Source organism: Trichomycterus rosablanca, chromosome 20 (genome assembly GCF_030014385.1).
Source record: "Trichomycterus rosablanca isolate fTriRos1 chromosome 20, fTriRos1.hap1, whole genome shotgun sequence".
Lineage (NCBI taxonomy): Eukaryota > Metazoa > Chordata > Actinopteri > Siluriformes > Trichomycteridae > Trichomycterus > Trichomycterus rosablanca.
Genome location: NC_086007.1, coordinates 26,549,509 through 26,569,876, shown reverse-complemented (window position 1 = coordinate 26,569,876; position 20,368 = coordinate 26,549,509). Strand labels below are relative to the sequence as shown.

Below are 20,368 nucleotides of genomic sequence, written 5' to 3'. Positions count from 1 at the left end.
TAAGTGAGTGAATGTGACTGGGCCAGTGAGTGTAAATCCTCTCCTCAGTCTTGTCTTGTTTTTTTTCTGTTTGGTTTATTGTTGGAGGTCAAAGTTCAAACGCTGTGAATAAAAACGACAGTAAAGGAGAAGAAGAAGTGAGATTTGTATCTAAGATCCAGCACAGAGACCCGTCACATCAGCTCTTGTTTACACCATGCTAATAGCCTCATTCTCATGCTAATGTGGCGATAAACAGCGACGGATCTCTCCGTTTCATTCCCGCCGATAAGCGACAGGAAACCAGAAGCACCTGCACAGGAAGAGAGCGACGGCGTCCGGGTCGCCCGTGCAGCTCCGCTTTATTCCCTCGGTTTCAGCGCTCGCCTGCTAATCTAATCGAGCCATTGTTAGCGTGGACAGCGCCAGTGACGAAAGGTCGTCGTTATCAACAGTTTATCATCACCCAAAAATCCCAGCGGATTTCAGGCGACTTCCTGGTGCTTCGATTATCGTGTGTGGATGAATTAGATGCTAATTAGATCCAAACCCGAGAAATTTCATTCAGCACGTCAAACCTGTTTCATCTAAAAGTTCTACGTTCTCAGTTCTCATGTTCCCAGAGAAGATCCAACAGTCCAGACTGAGTTCCTGAGCTTCCATAAGTTCTACATGTCCAGAGCACTATGTTCTCTATATGTACTGTCCTATATGCCTATATGTTCTCAGATTATTGCGTTCTAGTGTATAATGTTCCATAAACCCCATGTTCCCAGGGTCCTATGTTCTCTGTGTTTATTGTTCCATAAACCCCATGTTCACAAATTCCTTTGTTCTACTGTTTACTGTTATGCTCTCTGGTTCTATGTTCTCCGTATTTCATGTTCCATGATCCCTGTGTTCAATGTTCCCAGGGTCCTATATCCTCTGTGTTTAATATTCTATGGACCACATGTTCCCAGGGTTCTATGTTCTCTGTGTTTAATGTTCCCAGGGTTCTATGTTCTCCATGTTTAATGTTCCCAGGGTTCTATGTTCTCTGTGTTTAATGTTCCCAGGGTTCTATGTTCTCCATGTTTAATGTTCCATAAACCCCATGTTCCCAGGGTTCTATGTTCTCTGTGTTTAATGTTCTCTGTGTTTAATGTTCCCAGGGTCCTGTGTTCTCTGTGTTTAATGTTCCCAGGGTTCTATGTTCTCTGTGTTTAATGTTCCCAGGGTTCTATGTTCTCTGTGTTTAATGTTCCCAGGGTTCTATGTTCTCTGTGTTTAATGTTCCCAGGGTTCTATGTTCTCCATGTTAAATGTTCCATAAACCCTATGTTCCCAGGGTTCTATGTTCTCTGTGTTTAATGTTCCCAGGGTCCTATGTTCTCTGTGTTGAATGTTCCTAGGTCCTACATTCTCCATGTGTAATGTTACATAAACCCCATGCTCCCATTATCTGAAACACCCAAAGCCCAATGTTCACAAGGACTTACAACCCTTCTGTGTTCTCTGTGTTGTACTGTGTTCTACTCAGCATGACCAGTTTTAGTCTCTGATGTTGTATTTTTTTATACTGGATGTTAAATAAAATTAATAATGTGGAATTAATGTAGAGTTCCTGCAGGCCGTATGCTGTTCCTCCACAGCGCACTGACTTTATCTTCTCATTAACAGTTTACAGCAGTTTAATAGCTGCTAAACCGCCGTGAACGTTCTGGTCACCCGGAGGTCCGGCAAAAAGAGACAAAATAAAACGTTTGTGTTTGTCCCGTCTGAGACGCGAGAAGGAAACGAGAACAGGATCATCGGAGGTGCGCCAAATGTCACACCTGTTCGTTTGAGCGCGACAGGCCGCTGAATGGCGGATAAAAAAGCTTTTATTTTTAGCTTGGACCTCTCGCATGTTTCCAAGGAAACTGGATCTCCGTCTGAACCCAGTGCTGAGGTATGAAAAGGCAATTAGCCCGGAGTTAGCATGTAGCGTTCAGCAGGTTGTAATAACACATCAGACTTCTGAAAGCTTGTCAGGGCACGGGCGGATTCGGGAAAATCGAAGCTACAAAAAAACATCGGACTGAAACGCTCCAGACTTTTAGGGTCGGATTATGAAAACGTAATTGGATCCTGTCAGAACGGCACATTCAGCCAAAAGTATGTGGACACTCCTATTTACTGGGTTCAGGTGATCTGTTGGTCCTGGATTTTGTAAAGTTGCTTTGAGACAATGTCTATTGTGAAAAGCGCTATATAAATGAAGTTGAATATGAATATGAATTATTCATTTATTGTTAACAGGTGTATGGAATCAAGAGTATCACAAATAATAAGCTTTCAGCTTTGTGGCAACAGTTTGGGGAAGACCCTTTTTTGTGTTGAGGAGTTTGCACTCCTCTGAACTAAACCCCACTGAATAGTCCATCATCAGTGGAACACAAATGACCACAGACTCACTCCAGCATCAAATGCAAAGCCTATAACAGTCGCAATCGTAATGTGCATGGTTTAGGAATTGATGTCCAACAAATAGTGACACATTAGCTTGATTTGTTTCTATTATGGCTCTTGTTGTGGTTCAGTGGAGTCCTAGAGCTTTAGAAATTTGGAATGTCCTCAGCCCTTGGAATATGGCCTCGTTTCCGTAGAAAACGTGAAGGCTTTTGTTGGACTTTAATGGTAAAGTTTAAGATGAGTGAGATTTTGATTCTACATGGCTGCACAAATCAATAAATATACGTTACCTAAACCTATACCTTACGTTTGGTGAACTGTCAATCAGAAAGGGGGCAAATACTTTTTAACACCACTATAAACTTTTTTTTTCTATAAACTATGTCGTGAGTATTATGAGTAGCCGGTCTCTCTCTCTCTCTCTCTCTCTCTGTGGTTGTAATTGTTGATGAATAAATAATGACAGTAAAATTAGAGAATGTCAAGAGGACTGAAGTGGGTTATTATCGAGGGATTAGAGGCATCCTTAACCCCCATTATATATCTAATCCTAAAAAAAAAGGGCCAGCGTGGTTTAGGGTCGAGAGAGAATGCGAGTGATTAGACGTGAAGGACGATGGAGATGAAACGGAACTGGAGAGCAGGTACTCAGCCTGGTTCTTCAACACAAATGAGGAGGAGAAATCCTTCATTCTACAGCTCTGATCCCTATTTAGCCCCTTGTTCTACTCGATAAGTGTGTGTGTTCACACTATATGGTCAAAAGTACATGGACACCTCAACAAGAGCTTGCTTGCAAACATCCTGTTTGAAAAGCACGTTCCCATGGACACACCCAAAACTAATGGTTTTGGATTGGCGCATCCAACAAGCTCATAATCAGGTGTCCAGATACTTTTGGTCATTAGGTGCAACATCAGTACTAGCATCACGATTCCCTCTGATCAGATAATTCATTTCTGTTTTTTGCCACATCTTTACACCAGCCAGCAGTGCATTCATACAGAGAGCCTCAGCACGTACAGAGGACCACACTGCTCCCGCCGTATTCTTCTGCCACTGGTGCAGGCGCCTGGACCGGACACTAGGAGTCGCTGCTGTTGAGCATCATGCCTCGAGTATGCCTTTCGGACGCTCCCTCGTTATTCAGTCAGATCATCACTCAGAATTAAGGCGCCTCAGTAGGAGCATTTTAATAGATCTAAGAATTTAGACACGCCCTCTTCTCTGGAGTGTAGGCTAAAGTCAAATGGGTCTATGTAGAGAGATTGCTAGGTTTTCACACAGACCCGTAGACTGACTGATCAACAGTGGCATCCAGAACCAAGATCTCAGAATGAATTCGTTTCTCATCCAAAGTTCTAACAGATCAAAAAGCCAATCAGCACAAAACCATCAAAGACACAATAAAAGGAGTCTGATACAAACAGATCAGATATCTGATCCAATCTAGCGTGCTGAAAAACGAGCAAACATCTTCATCAGAGTGTCTGACATTTATCACACAAAGAGACTGGAACGTTCATCAGATCCTACAGACTCGTCTCGTGTCGTCCATCTGATCTGACATTTCTGATCTCGATTATCTGATCTGTGCTTCCATGCTGTTGTGGTTAGCACCAGAGCTCTACACTTCACTGTTCAGATCTCATGGAAACCCGTTAGTAAATTGATGCGTTACACAGGGGGGTCCAATTTGCACAGCTCAGCAGTTAAGTTACTGGTCCAATAATCACAAGGTTGCTGGTTCAATCCCCACCTCCTCCAAGTTGCCACCTCTGGGCCTTACAGTGTATTTAAGCACAATTCTAAGCTGCTTTGGATAAAAGTGTCTGTTAAATGGCACCAATAAACATGATGTTTTGTGAGCTGCTCTTTTATCTGTGGGTGCTCGGGCGGTGCAGGGGTTTAATGTGCCAGCCCACCACCGCTCCACCTTCATTTCAAATCTCAGCAGTGATGCAGTAGACCTTTGACTTACGAACCGTTTACCATACGTACGTTTTGAGATACGATAGATTTTTTTCATGTTAACGTACAAACAAATTTCAGATTACAAACCGAAATTCGCACGAGAATGAAACACGTGATGTCATAAACAAGTTGACTCTGACCGTCTCTCTCTCTCTCTCTCTCTCTATATATATATATATATATATATATATACGTATATATATATATATGAGTGAACATTCAGACAGTGTACGGTGTTTTATCTGTGTTTTCTTTATATTCTGTAAAATTTAATATCAAAATGGCCCCAAAGAAGGTGCAAAGAAAGCGTAGTGCTGAGAAAATGAAAATTACTACCAAAAAAAAAGAAGGAAATGTATTATGGTGTATAGTACAGCACACGTACTGTACTGAAATGTGATGTGGTTTTTATGTACAGTACAGTACTACTGTGTATTACTGTTTATTATTGTTTATTATAGGAATGTCTATTCTATAATTGAATATTTAAGAGAAAATATACTTTTATAACAAAAAAGACAATTTAATACATTAGAAAGGTTAGGTAAGGGGGGTTTGGGAGGTCTGGTAGTGTCTGTCTGTGTGTGTTACGGCAGCGGTCCCCAACCTTTTTTGCACCACGGACTGGTTTCATATAAGATATAATTCCACTTCCCGGCGGGGGTGGGAGGATTTAAAATATAATACCTATAGAATGGAAAATCTGTGGGAATCCTGAGCTTTTTTTGATGCAATGAGACGCTGCTCCCACCTAGTGGTGATTGGAGACAATAACACCTGAAGAGTTTGGGAAATTTAATTGCTCTTGTAGCGTCTCTAATTATTTATTCTTTCTGTGCGGCCCGGCAATAAATGACCAAAGGACCGGTACACTGTGTTACGGCTCTCTGTGAGACTCCATCTCTGAATCTCAAATCTTCTACCTTAGATCAGGGTTTACACAAAGGTTCGTTTTGTTTCTAGCACTTATTATAAGAATAATGATAAAAATGATGATTTTTGTCCCTTTAAATTTGACATTCAGTGGTTTAAAAGAACACAGGTGCTTACAGATGCTCGCCCTACAGTGATCAGTGTTAAATGATCATCTCATATTGGATTAGCATGCCAAATTACAGAGGTAATGAAGTGAAATAATAATTATATTATAATTTATCCATGTGAACGCTGAGCTGATGCTTCAGTTCAACATACAGGTGAAATAAAACACTGAGGTAAAAATCATCACAGTGTGAGGTCCAGGACTGAGTTAAATTTAACTGGTGAGCATCAAAACACGTGTAATTCTGTCCAGTAAAGAAAGACATGAACACACAGAGAAACAAAACAATCATAAAAGAACATCAATTCATCACTGATGTTTCAAATAACACACACACACACACACACACACACACTGTGAAAAATGATGTCATTCTGTGCCCTTACCTGAGCTTGCCCTGTGGTTGAAGATCATGGGGCGGTTCTTCACATCGCAGAGACTCCACCTCCAGCAGATACACGTACACACACTCCTAAAACACACACACACACACACACACACACACACACACAGATAAACACACACCAATTAAACACAAGTTAAAGGTGACGACCTGTTTTATTTACATTTTCATAATGAAACAGGACCATAAACCGTAGACCAGTCTATAGAATCGTAACTCTTATATTAATAGAATCATGATTTGTTTTATTAACTGCTAATATAAAAGTAGATTCAGTATTTTGAAGCAGATCTTTGAACTTCAGTCACTAAACTTTAGCATCATGAAGCTTTGTGTGATCAGAACTTCTATCTTCACTTGATTTAAGTCCATTTACTTCAAGGTCTCGGTGATTCTTCATCCGCCGCATCATCAGACTCGGTGTAAAAGCTGCAGTAACGCCCGCAGAGCCTCCCGAATCAGAAAGTGTCTCCATGCTCGTTATTTCATGCAGCTGTAAAGCTCCTAGCTGAGCATTTAGCGCCCGTTTGAGTTAGTGGAACCGATCGGATTCCACACCATCTGATTGGAGTCGGAGGACGCTGCCGTATCTCCACGGCACCTCAAGCCTCCACGACAAAGAGAATAAAGGGCTAAATATTCCGGCTGAACAGAAGCTGACAGATCATGTATTAAGCCATCTCCAAAAGTTCTGATGAAAGTGTGAAAACCCAAATACATCCAACTCCTAAACCACAGCCAATAGTTTGGAGTCACAACCCCATGTGCCCACCAGACTTTAGAATGTGTATCTGACACTGATGTTGGACTAGAAGTGAAGGCCACTGAAGTTCCTCCACCAAACTCATGAAATTAAACCATTTCTTTATGGCCTTGCTTGCTTGGACTGGAACTGGAACTAAAAACATATCATATATTTTACATTATTAAGTTTGGGCGCTCGGGTGGCACAGCGATAAAAAAAACAAAACACACACTAGCACACCAAAGCCGACTTCTCGAACTCGTGAGTTCAAATCTTAGCTCTGCTACCGGCAGGCTGGGCGCCTACACGAACAATGATCAGCTCGTTCGCGTATTAACGGCTGAATAATATCCCCTGCACAGAGATGAGGAGTACTGGGATCAGGGAGTCTGATCCACATAGGAACTCGCCTTGTACAGGTGAAAAGAAGTGGTCGGCTTTTGTACACGTGTCGGAGGGGGCGTGTGTTAGTGTGTTCTACATCAGTAAAGAGGAAGCGTAAAGCAATTGGGCAATTGGATACGACTAGATTGGGATAAATTGGGAAAAATGCTAAAATAATGTATTGATTTAATACGGTTAGCACTGGGTCTGGGGAAACAGCTAATAATTAGGAAGGGTGTCTAGATACTTTTGGGCGTAGATGATGTATTAATGCCAAAACATACAAAGCAAATGTAGGAAATTGAGGCTGTAATGCTCAGCCCTGTGCCCGTGCTTAAAACGTACAATTTAGCGAGATAATCAGAGACGTGGCAACAACTCTCAGTAACACAGTTGCCCCTGAATTACACTTGGTTTTGTTTGCTGAGGAAATGAGCCATAAAACCGGCCACCACTAATCACCCCAGTAACTTCAGTAAATCTAACACACGTCCAGTATCTTCACTGGTTTCTCATTAAAATTCTAACCAATAGCCGTCGATAATGAGACCTTCTGCCCCCCCGTGTTCAGCAGCTTCCTGAGCTCAGCCCTCGTCGTGTTCAGCTCCTCTTACAATCAAAACCTTTGAACCAAAATGAGAAATCTTCATCCATCTCAGAAATGTCAATCCTAAAACCTTCTACGTCTACAGGAAGCATCTCAGCCCACGTCTCCTATATATACACATACAGCATACATCTCCACCGCTGAACCACATCCATTCCATCAGCCTACACTTGACAACCTAAAACCTTTCCAACACTCGTCCAAACTCCAGCAGCTTAGAACTGATCTGATCTTTAACCCACATGGAGAAGAGAAAGAAAGCCATCAGCATCTTCTCAACAAAAACAACTCTCTTCTAAATCTAGCATCTGTAAATCTAGTTCACGTCCTGCTAAACCAACACAAGACCAGGACTCACACCAACCAACACAAGACCAGGACCCACATCAACCAATACATGACCAGGACCAACACCAACCAACACAAGACCAGGACCCACACCAACCAACAAAAGACCAGGACCCACACCAACCAACAAAAGACCAGGACCCACACCAACCAACAAAAGACCAGGACCCACACCAACTAACACCACACCAACCAAGACAAGACCAGGACCCACACCAACCAACACAAGACCAGGACCCACACCAACCAACACAAGACCAGGACCCACACCAACCTGGTTTTAATTTCTCACCATGTACTGGTTATCATGAAAAAACTCCCAAAAAACGTGCAGAAGTTGGATTGGCTGCTCTAAATTAGCCCTATGTGTGAGTGAGTAAGAGAATGTAATAATGTGGGTCTGGTGTCCTGCTATGAGCCGGTGGCTCCCGGTGACCCACTGTGACCCTAACCAGGCTTAAGCGGTAAGTGAATATGGATGAATAAATGAATTTAGGTAACGATGAATCACCTCAGACCCCTGACACCACCATCACCAGTACACACACGGCCCTGAGTCCCAAGGTTCTCTTCTAAAGGTAAATACAGACGCTCTCGGACTGTGTGTGTGTGTGTGTGTGTGTGTGTGTGTGTGTGTGTGTGCAGCACTCTGAGTGTTGCATGGGGTTAATCAGATGCAAAACACTCTCATCACACCACAGGCTTCATTAATCGCCACGGCGACAGGACAACGCAACCTCAATTAGGCACCCGGAGAAGTGTTCTGGTACTAACATACCACCATGACACGATACACACTGGTTTGTGTGTGTGTGTGTGTGTGGGCGAGAGAGAGAGAGAGAGAGAGTCGTGCTGAAGGCTTTTTAAAGAACTGCTCGTATGAATGTTTCTGATTTATTCCACTGAAATGGGTGTTTTTTTCTGGTAAAAGGCGCTCAAGTGGAACATGGGTAAATTGCGCTGCCACTTGAATTCAGAATTAAAATCCCCAGTGGTGCTATCAGCCAGTCGGGAGCCTACAAACAAACATGATTGGCTATCTCCGCTGGGTTTGGTGGTGAGACCCCATGACGAAATGAGATAAAATAAAGTCAAACTTTTAAAACTGAAATCTTACCAGACCAGGACCCACACCAACCAACACAAGACCAGGACTCACACCAACCAACACAAGACCAGTACCAACACCAACCAAAACAAGACCAGGACTCACACCAACCAACACAAGAGCAGTACCAACACCAACCAACACAAGACCAGGACTCACACCAACCAAAACAAGACCAGGACTCACACCAACCAAGACAAGACCAGTACCAACACCAACCAGGACAACACCAGGACCTACACCAACCAACACAAGACCAGGACTCACACCTACCAGGACAAGACACCAGGACCCACACCAACCAACACAAGACCAGGATCCACACCATCCAACACATGACCAGGACCCACACCTACCAGGACAAGACACCAGGATCCACACCATCCAACACAAGACCAGGACCCACACCAACCAAGACAAGACCAGGACCTACACCAACCATGTCAAGACCAGGACCCACACCAACCAACACAAGACGAGGACCCACACCAACCAAGACAAGACCAGGACCTACACCAACCATGTCAAGACCAGGACTCACACCAACCAACACAAGACGAGGATCCACAGCATCCAACACAAGACCAGAACCCACACCAACCAACCAGGACAAGACCCCTTTCCACCCATGCACTCTGCACAGGCGCCTCTATCCGCCAATCAGGGTCCTTACACAGCATTTGAAGACCCCGCCCACATATTCCGGTCATCCCTCCCTGCAGGCGCTATCCACAGTCTTTCTAAATGCAATGCAAAAGAGCCTTGCTCAGGGGTCCAACAGTGGAAACTTGGCAGCGGTGGGGCTTGAACCAGCGACCTTCTAGTCCAGCACTAACACTAGTCACCTAACATCAGTCAGAGATTCTCACAAACAGAAAGTGAAAACAGACTTAATACATCGATTGTAACTCAGTGTGTGTGTGTGTGTGTGTGTGTGTGTGTGTGTGTGTGTGTGTGCAGTGCAAATGTACATCAATAAAGCCTTTTTCTGAAGCCTTGTGCTCCGTCTCTGCGGCTTTATTGCACCAAAGCTGCTTCTTCTTGAGTGACGCCTTTACAGAAGCGCCTTTATATCAATTTCTCCTTTAATGCTCCTTCCTTTCATCCAGCATTTGAATAAAAGGCTTTTAAATGATTTTTATCTTTTATTTCCTTTGTTTTATTCAGTAGGAGCGGAGGCGGGATGGAAGGAGGCGGAAATGGAGATGTACACGTACGTATCTGAATTTCAAACAATAGAAGTTTACAATTCTCTAGATTTGAGAGCTCAGAGTAAGAAGATAAAACAGGCTGTGTTCCAAACCGCACACTATTAGGCGCAATTAGAGCACTACCGGCATATTCTGTGGAAACTCTGACCGCAAACTCTAATAAAGAGAAAGGATTCGATGATGCCGGTTAATCATGCTGTGATGCACATTTGAAGGAACTACAGCAAACGTTAAACCTATTTCTAAAACCTGCCAGCATCATGACCAGCCTAGATTCTACATAATATAAACATCCTAAAACTTATGAACAATAAACATCTATTTGTTGGACTCTTTGCATTTGAACACGTTATTTCCACAGGATTTGGAAGTGTGTCTGTGGGAATTTGTAAGATCACACTGGTCTCGATAATTTGGCTTAAATGTTTTGTAACAGTAAGTTAAGAAATGTGTGTTATTATGTTAGTGTACTCACCGCTTTGGGCAGCACCGCCACCAGGGTCTCCTTAAATGCCGCCCGTAGGCTGCTGGCATCGACGATGGAGGCCAGCCGTAGCAATGCATCCTGGGAGGAGAAGAAAAGCAAGTTTTGGCTGATGTTAAATGTCATATAAGAAAGCAGCAGTTGTTTTATAATAATGTGTGTGAGTCTGGTGCTCAGCTCACATTACTAACACGATTACTAATATTAATAATAATAATAATAATAATAATGTATACCAGGCTAATCTTTTTTTCTAATCCAAAAAAGAGTCGAGGGTCATTAACCTCTGACCCCAAGTTAAGACAATGACCCTAATGTGTATTAGATCCTCAGACCCACTGAGTTTGGTTATTAGAGCAGTGCTGCAGCCGTTACAGCATTAGAGAAACGAGTTGTTAAACAGCAGCCATTAAACAAGCACGAGACTCACAGTGTTAATTAAAGAGAGAAACAGAGAGAGAAACAGAGAGAGAAACAGACCATCTCTCACTCTCTCAAACAGTAGTGGTAGATAGACAGACAGACAGACAGACAGACAGACAGACAGACAGACAGATGTACATGGCAGAATAGCGAGAGGATGAATGAGTGAATGGATGGATGGATGGATGGATGGATGGTTAGGTGAGTAGATGGATGGATGGATGGATGACTGGTTAGGTCAATAGATTAATGGATGGATGGATGGATGGATGATTGGTTAGGTGAATAGATGAATGGATGGATGGATGGATGACTGGTTAGGTGAATAGATGAATGGATGGATGGATGGATGACTGGTTAGGTGAATAGATGAATGAATGGATGGACGGATGGATGGATGGATGGATGACTGGTTAGGTGAATAGATGGATGGATGGATGGTTAGGTGAATAGATGGATGGATGGATGAATGACTGGTTAGGTGAATAGATGAATGGATGGATGGATGGATGACTGGTTAGGTGAATAGATGAATGAATGGATGGACGGATGGATGGATGGATGGATGACTGGTTAGGTGAATAGATGGATGGATGGATGGTTAGGTGAATAGATGGATGGATGGATGAATGACTGGTTAGGTGAATAGATGAATGGATGGATGGATGGATGGATGACTGGTTAGGTGAATAGATGAATGGATGGATGGATGGATGACTGGTTAGGTGAATAGATGAATGGATGGATGGATGGATGACTGGTTAGGTGAATAGATGGATGGATGAATGGATGGATGGATGGATGACTGGTTAGGTGAATAGATGAATGGATGGATGGATGGATGGATAACTGGTTAGGTGAATAGATGAATGGATGGATGACTGGTTAGGTGAATAGATGGATGGATGGATGGTTAGGTGAGTAGATGGATGGATGGATGAATGACTGGTTAGGTGAATAGATGAATGGATGGATGGATGGATGGATGACTGGTTAGGTGAATAGATGGATGGATGGATGGATGACTGGTTAGGTGAATAGATGGATGGATGGTTAGGTGAATAGATGAACGGATGGAAGGATGACTGGTTAGGTGAATAGATGGATGGATGGATGGTTAGGTGAATAGATGGATGGATGGTTAGGTGAATAGATGGGTGACTGGTTAGGTGAATAGATGAATGGGTGTATGGATGACTGGTTAGGTGAATAGATGGATGAATGGATGACAGGATGGATGACAGGATGGATGGATGACTAGACAAATAGATGGCTGGATGGATGGTTAGGTGAATAGATGAATGGATGGATGGATGGATGACAGGATGGATGGATGACTAGACAAATAGATGGCTGGATGGATGGTTAGGTGAATAGATGAATGGATGGATGGATGGATAAATGGTTAGGTGAATAGATGGCTGGATGGATGGTTAGGTGAATAGATGGATGAATGGATGGATGAATGGATGGATGGATACATGGTTAGGTGCAGAAATAAATGAATAGATGGATGGCTGGATGAATGATTGGTTATGTGAATAGATGGATGTATGGTTAGGTAAATAGATAAATAAATGGACGGATGGATGAATAGACGGATGGATGGTTGGGTGAATAGATGGATGGACGGACGGACAGACGAATGGATAATGGATTAATGAAATTAGGTATTAGGTATTATTTCCCTAAAGATTCTCTCTCTCTCTCTCTCTCTCTCTCTCTCTCTCTCTCTGTCTGTCCTTCTGTCTCTCTCTCTCGGTCTGTCTCTCTCTCTCCGACTGATCTGATCCCTCCACATTGATCCCACATTCAATTTACAGAGGCTAAATTGACTGAGAGCCATTTAAAGGAAGCTAATACACACTTACACACACACTCTCACACACACGGTCACACACAACTGATCGTACACACTCTGAAGGGAAACAGGTTTAGAGCTGTAATTTGCAGATGTGTGTGTGTGTGTGTGTGTGTGTGTGTGTGTCTGCGTGCATGTGTGTGTGTGCATTTTAAATATTCAGATCATGCTCGCCCTTCAAATGTCACGGCACTCAGTTTGATTGCTATTGTTATCAAAGGTGATAGTTAATTACACTCCGAAATAGCACGTGTGAAGGAGAGTGTGTGTGTGTGTGTGTGTGTGTGAGCACAAGAGTGTTAAGAAAGAGAGTGTGAGAGTGTGTGTGAGAGGGAAAGTGAGGTGAATTCTGGTACATCTGCTAAGTGCACTAAAGAAAAGCTGTATGTAGAATTTTCTCTGCATTAACATTTTTATTTTATATTCATTTTTAATGGAATGAATATTTTAAACTCTATATTTAACATTTCTTTTGCTTTTTACAGAACTTATGTGACATATCTGGCAACCCTTATTACATCTGCACTCACAGGTTTAGAAGATGAAAGAGAAGCTGAAGGACTTTGTAATACTAAGGAGTCTCAGATGAGCCCAAAAATGTAAAAATCAATTAATTCAGACTTTTATCAGAATACGGGCAGATTAGAAGTTCTGTAACTACAGACAGACTGTTACAGCTTGTGTAGCTTTACAGCTGAGCTGTTGTTGCTTCTGGAGGATTTTATGTAAGTAAAGAACTGAGCTAGTGGAAAGAAATCATCCTAGAACGTCATCCTGACATCAGTGCTGATGACTGAGGCTCATTTTGTTGTTCTTCTGATCGTTCCATCTCTGACATGATAAAAGGTTTGGCTTTATTGTTTCACCCCCATCGTTCACCTGCGGCCAGCTTTCATCCTGATTACCCTGATGAACACTTTCATTCAGAGGACCAAGGAGGACGAATTTTAATTTAATATAATCTGGAAGAATGACGTGTGTGTGTGTGTGTGTGTTGATTTGTAGTGCTGTGCGTCATCCATTCTTCTCCGTCGTTCTGTCTATTGTCTGAACGCTTCCCTCCATCCTGACTGACTACATGTAGGGGTGTAGACTGTATTTTATAATGTTTGTACCCATAATCCTCCCTGTTTTTGGGTTACCTTGGACCACTTTAGCTTCCTCAATCTTCTAAATGTCTATGCAGACCTGCATGACCTTCATGGGAGAGAAATGAGTTTCCACTGAGAGAGAGTGTGTGTGTGTGTGTGTGTGTGTGTGTGTGTGTGTTACACTGTGTTGCAGTGTGTATATGTGTGTGTGCATGAGTGTGTATTTGCTACAGTGTATGTGTGTTAGTGTGTGTTATAGTATCGTGTAATATAATGTGTATATGTGTGTATTATAGTGTATGTGTGTGTTACAGTGTGTGTGTTACAGTGTGTGTGTGTTACAGTGTGTCTGTATGTGTTACAGTGTGTGTGTTACAGTGTGTGTGTGTCTGTATGTGTTAGTGGGTGTATGTTACAGTGTGTGTGTTACAGTGTGTGTGTTACAGTGTGTGTTACAGTGTGTGTGTGTCTGTATGTGTTAGTGGGTGTATGTTACAGTGTGTGTGTTACAGTGTGTGTGTTACAGTGTGTGTTGCAGTGTGTGTGTGTCTGTATGTGTTAGTGTGTGTATGTTACCGTGTGTGTGTTACAGAGTGTGTGTGTTACAGTGTGTCTGTATGTGTTACAGTGTGTGTGTTACAGTGTGTGTGTGTCTGTATGTGTTAGTGGGTGTATGTTACAGTGTGTGTGTTACAGAGTGTGTGTTACAGTGTGTGTGTGTTACAGTGTGTGTATTACAGTGTGTGTGTGTCTGTATGTGTTAGTGTGTGTATGTTACAGTGTGTGTGTTACAGAGTGTGTGTTACAGTGTGTGTGTGTTACAGTGTGTGTGTTACAGTGTGTCTGTATGTGTTACAGTGTGTGTGTTACAGAGTGTGTGTTACAGTGTGTGTGTGTTACAGTGTGTGTGTTACAGTGTGTCTGTATGTGTTACAGTGTGTGTGTTACAGTGTGTGTGTTAGTGTGTGTGTGTCTGTATGTGTTAGTGTGTGTGTGTTACAGTGTGTGTGTTACAGTGTGTCTGTATGTGTTACAGTGTGTGTATTACAGTGTGTGTGTTACAGTGTGTCTGTATGTGTTACAGTGTGTGTGTTACAGTGTGTGTTACAGTGTATGTGTATGTGTTAGTGTGTGTTTGACCTATAGATTTTATGAGTGTGTATTACTGTGTGTGCTGCAGTCTGTATGTAAACTATAGTTTTTATGAGTGTTACCGTGTGTGTGTGTGTGTGTGTGTGTGTCTGTATGTGTTAGTGTGTATGTGTTACAGTGTGTGTGTTACAGTGTGTCTGTATGTGTTACAGTGTGTGTGTTACAGTGTGTGTGTTAGTGTGTGTGTCTGTATGTGTTAGTGTGTATGTGTTACAGTGTGTGTGTTACAGTGTGTCTGTATGTGTTACAGTGTGTGTGTTACAGTGTGTGTTACAGTGTATGTGTATGTGTTAGTGTGTGTTTGACCTATAGATTTTATGAGTGTGTATTACTGTGTGTGCTGCAGTCTGTATGTAAACTATAGTTTTTATGAGTGTTACCGTGTGTGTGTGTGTGTTACAGTGTGTGTGTACACTGTACATGTACTGTATGACCTAATCTATGTGGACACCCTGTGTGCTGTGTTAACATTGTGGTATCAGTTTGGGGAAGGCCCTTTTCTATTTCAGCACGACTATAAACCCTGGAACCTTAATTACAAAGCCAGGTGTTCTTGTTTCGCATCAGAGCACAAATTCCCACAGACAAACTTCCAAATCTTATGAAAAGGCTTTTCAGGTGATTGTTAGCGGTTCAGAATAGCATGTTCGGAAAGCTTATGGTCAGGTGTCCACATATTTTTGCTAAATAATTCATTAGTAATAAAGTTATGATAATAAAACCCTGATCCTCTTTGTTCTGACTATTTTGAGGAGTAAAAGCAGCTCTGTACCCGCCGCTCTCAGCTCGCACTTCATTACAGCGACATTATGAAGCACAATTCACACCTTAATTTCACTGCAGCGCTCGAGAGGTACCTGGCGCACCCCTTCAGGGATCAATCATCCCCGTCCTAATAACATCCCGTAAATCCCACACCCTCAACTCCAATCAAATTTTACTGCAATTCAATTCCTGTTATTAGCTCATGAAACTCGCCGCGCTCCCTAACGCTGATCTAACTCACATAAAGCTAATAACCTGCTACATAACAGCCGTCCTGCGTTCACCGGGGGGCGCTACAGCCCAGATTACTGCACTAGTGCCTGCTGGGATACCCAAGTACACAGACATCACGTTTACACACTATTATGAACTGGGAACATCTAGGAGCAACAACAGCTCAGTCATGAGGCCTCACAGAAGAAGATGCTGAACAGCGAAGCATAGCACAGCACAGCAAAGGTGACCAGGATCGGAGCGAAGCTTCTAGTATCAGAAATCCAGGAGCAATGCTGAGCAGAGTGGTGTAAAGAACAACACCAACAGACTCTGGACTGATGAATCACACAATTATCACATGACACCGGATAAACCTGGAATTAAAACCTGAACGGAGAGTCGCAGCTATAAATTAAGGCCACATAGTTTCAGGTAAAGTGTCAATGCTAGAGCATACATAGTCATTCTAGAGAACTGTGTAAACAACAGTTTAGGGAATGCCCTATCATATTAGCACAAAGCTTAAGAATAAATAGAAATAGCATTTGTGAGCATCCACAACATCAGTGCCTGACCTCGCTAACACATGGGAATGGAGACGCAGATCGCTGTCAGCGTCGGTGCCTAAATTGTCAGTCTCCGCGCCTCATTAAGTGTACAGTTAATGGAGCGTTGAGGGGGATTTAAATACCAGCTTCATTGCCCCCTCGCTGCCAGCTCGTTCTTGTGTTGTGTTTGTGTGTGCACGCTCTGTGAGGGTAAGACACCGGACTCTCCGGCTCTTTTTTGTGGCTCTCTTTTTCTCTTTCCGGGCGATGATGTGGAGCGTGACGCCCCCTTCTTCTACTTATGCTCTTCTATCTGTTCTATAAGTTTTGTTCATGTATTACTTTTATCATTTGCTGTTTAGTCCTTTCTGTTTGTGTCTCTTTAGCCACTAATCTGCTCTTCTTTGGTAAGTATCCTGGCTGTGCCGTTGTTTCCTATGGAGTGAGGCACTATCCTGCCCTCATTGGGCTCATGATTGTTACATTGTGTGTGTGAACTACGGTGTTTATGAGTGTGTGTGTGTGTGTTACAGTGTGTGTGTGTGTGTGTGTTACAGTGTGTGTGTGTGTGTTACAGTGTGTGTGTGTGTTACAGTGTGTTATAGTGTGTGTGTTACATTGTGTGTTGAAGTGTGTGTGTATGTGTTACAGTGTGTGTGTGTTACAGTGTGTTATAGTGTGTGTTACAGTGTGTGTGTGTGTTACAGTGTGTTACAATGTGTTATAGTGTGTTACAGTGTGTGTGTTACATTGTGTGTTAAAGTGTGTGTGTGTGTGTGTTACAGTGTGTGTGTTACATTGTGTGTGTTACAGTGTGTGTATGTTACAGTGTGTTATAGTGTATGTGTATGTTATAGTGTGTGTTACAGTGTGTGTGTTACAGTGTGTGTTAGTGTGTCAGTGTATATGTGTGTTATAGTGTGTGTTACAGTGTGTGTGTGTGTGTGTGTGTTACAGTGTGTGTTAGTGTGTCAGTGTATATGTGTGTTACAGTGTGTGTTATAGTGTATATGTGTTATAGTGTATATGTGTTATAGTGTGTGTTAGTGTGTGTTAGTGTGTGTGTGTGTGTGTTACAGTGTGTGTTACAGTGTGTGTGTGTTACAGTGTGTGTGTGTTATAGTGTGTGTTACAGTGTGTGTGTGTGTGTTATAGTGTGTGTGTTATAGTGTGTGTGTTACAGTGTGTGTGTGTTACAGTGTGTGTGTTATAGTGTGTGTTACAGTGTGTGTGTGTGTTAGTGTGTGTGTGTTACAGTGTGTGTGTGTTACAGTGTTATAGTGTATGTGTATTATAGTGTGTTACAGTGTGTGTGTGTGTGTGTTACAGTGTGTGTTAGTGTGTCAGTGTATATGTGTGTTATAGTGTGTGTTACAGTGTGTGTGTGTGTTACAGTGTGTGTTTTAGTGTATATGAACAAGATGCTGTACAGCAAAGCATAGCACAGCACAGCAAAGGTTGCCGGGATCGGAGCAAAGCTTCTAGTTTCAGAATTCCAGGAGCAATGCTGAGCAGAGTGGTGTAAAGAACAACACCAACAGACTCTAAACTGATGAATCAAACAACACCGGATAAACCTGGAATTAAAATCTGAATGGAGAGTCGCAGCTGTAAATTAAAGCCACATAGTTTCAGGTAAAGTGTCAAAGCTACAGCCACATTGGGCTCATGATTGTTTGCCGCTGACCTTTTCAAAGCTCCTCCAATGAGACAAACTGTTTGATATGACGCAGTAAAAGCGACTCAGGCCATACGAACAAAGCTTAATATGAACAAAGCTTAACGTGACTTATTGTAGTAAAACAGCGAGTGAGGAATGTGATTAGTGGAGGAACTTATGAGCAGTAATAATGAAGAGGAGTTTAGTGCTCCTGTCTCCTTCTTTTACTACATTAAACCACGTTAAGCTTTATTTAGATTCTGGGAGAAGCTGATTCTGATTCTCACAATTTCTCAGAAGCTGGAGCTGTAACACAAGTTTAAAAGTGAAACAGGGAGGAGAATCCAGATAAACACAGATACATGTGGAGCTGTAACCCTGGATCTGACGCTTATTCCACACAAACAATGAAGCCGAGCACTGAACAAAACAGCAATTTGCACAGAGGCTCGCGGTGAGGCGAAGCGCAAAACGCTTCTCATGTGAATGCGCCCTTACGACCCCCAGTCGATTCACACATTTTAAACAATGTCCAGTGATTATAAGTAATCACAGTGAATGTATTTGCTGAAAATTTAGTCTCATTATGGTAGATTTGGCAACCTGTGCAGTATAATTGACAGAAAATCTCAATTTTCAAGAAAACATGAAATTTAACCATGGGGGGTACAAACTTTTGCATCAGACTGTACTCTGCACCTGTTTGTTATTTGCCTGGGTGACAAAAAGTCAATTTATTTCTATTTATTCCACCAAGCTGATCTAAAGCTGCAGCAACAATAAACAGAACCCGACCATTCAGAGAAGATTTGCCGTCTTGGTGGGTTTTTAATCCAGCGGGTCGGATTTGGCAGATTACAGGACAGATGTTGCCAGATTTGAGTTGGAGGAAATCCTCGAATGTGGGGATTAACGTGGTGCTCAGCTGAGAATAGAGAAATTAAGATGAGGAACGAGCGTGATGGGAGGCAGAGGACTGAGAGGAGAAGAAATACTGTCAGGATGAACTAACACTGATCAGCCATAACATTAAAACCACCTCCTTGTTTCTACACTTACTGTCCATTTTATCAGCTCCACTTACCATATAGAAGCACTTTGTAGTTCTACAATTACTGACTGTAGTCCATCTGTTTCTCTGCATGCTTTGTTAGCCCCCTTTCATGCTGTTCTTCAATGGTCAGGACCCCCACAGGACCCCCACAGGACCACCACAGAGCAGGTATTATTTAGGTGGTGGATCATTCTCAGCACTGCAGTGACACTGACATGATGGTGGTGTGTTAGTGTGTGTTGTGCTGGTATGAGTGGATCAGTCACTGCTGGACTGAGAATAGTCCACCAACCAAAAATATATCCAGCCAACAGCGCCCCGTGTGCAGCGTCCTGTGTCCACTGATGAAGGTCTAGAAGATGACCGACTCAAACAGCAGCAATAGATGAGCGATCGTCTCTGACTTTACATCTACAAGGTGGACCGACTATGTAGGAGTGTCTAATAGAGTGGACAGTGAGTGGACACGGTGTTTAAAACTCCAGCAGCGCTGCTGTGTCTGATCCACTCATACCAGCACGACACACACTAACACACCACCACCATGTCAGTGTCACTGCAGTGCTGAGAATGATCCACCACCTAAATAATACCTGCTCTGTGGTGGTCCTGTGGGGGTCCTGACCATTGAAGAACAGGGTGAAAGGGGGTAACAAAGTATGCAGGGAAACAGATGGACTACAGTCAGTAATTGTAGAACTACAAAGTGCTTCTATATGGTAAGTGGAGCTGATAAAATGGACAGTGAGTGTAGAAACAAGGAGGTGGTGTTAATGTTATGGCTGATCGTGTATATACTGACACACCACCCCACTGCTGCCAGAGAGAATACTGGAAAATAAACTGGCCACTGTTGGGCCCCTAAGCAAGGCCCTTA

The 20,368-nt window shown here is 42.7% G+C and overlaps 1 protein-coding gene across 3 annotated transcripts in view; it reads right to left on the bottom strand.

Moving 5' to 3' along the window:
• The window catches only part of LOC134334209 (cGMP-dependent 3',5'-cyclic phosphodiesterase), a 150,170-nt gene that overhangs the window by 37,678 nt on the left and 92,124 nt on the right, over positions 1-20,368 (bottom strand). For all 3 annotated transcript variants that reach the window (XM_063016435.1, XM_063016436.1, XM_063016437.1), the window contains 2 exons: positions 10,713-10,802; positions 5,818-5,903 (listed from right to left, as the gene is read on the bottom strand). In XM_063016435.1, coding sequence (XP_062872505.1) covers positions 5,818-5,903; positions 10,713-10,802 — 176 coding nt within the window. The remainder of the gene's footprint in view (positions 1-5,817; positions 5,904-10,712; positions 10,803-20,368) is intronic.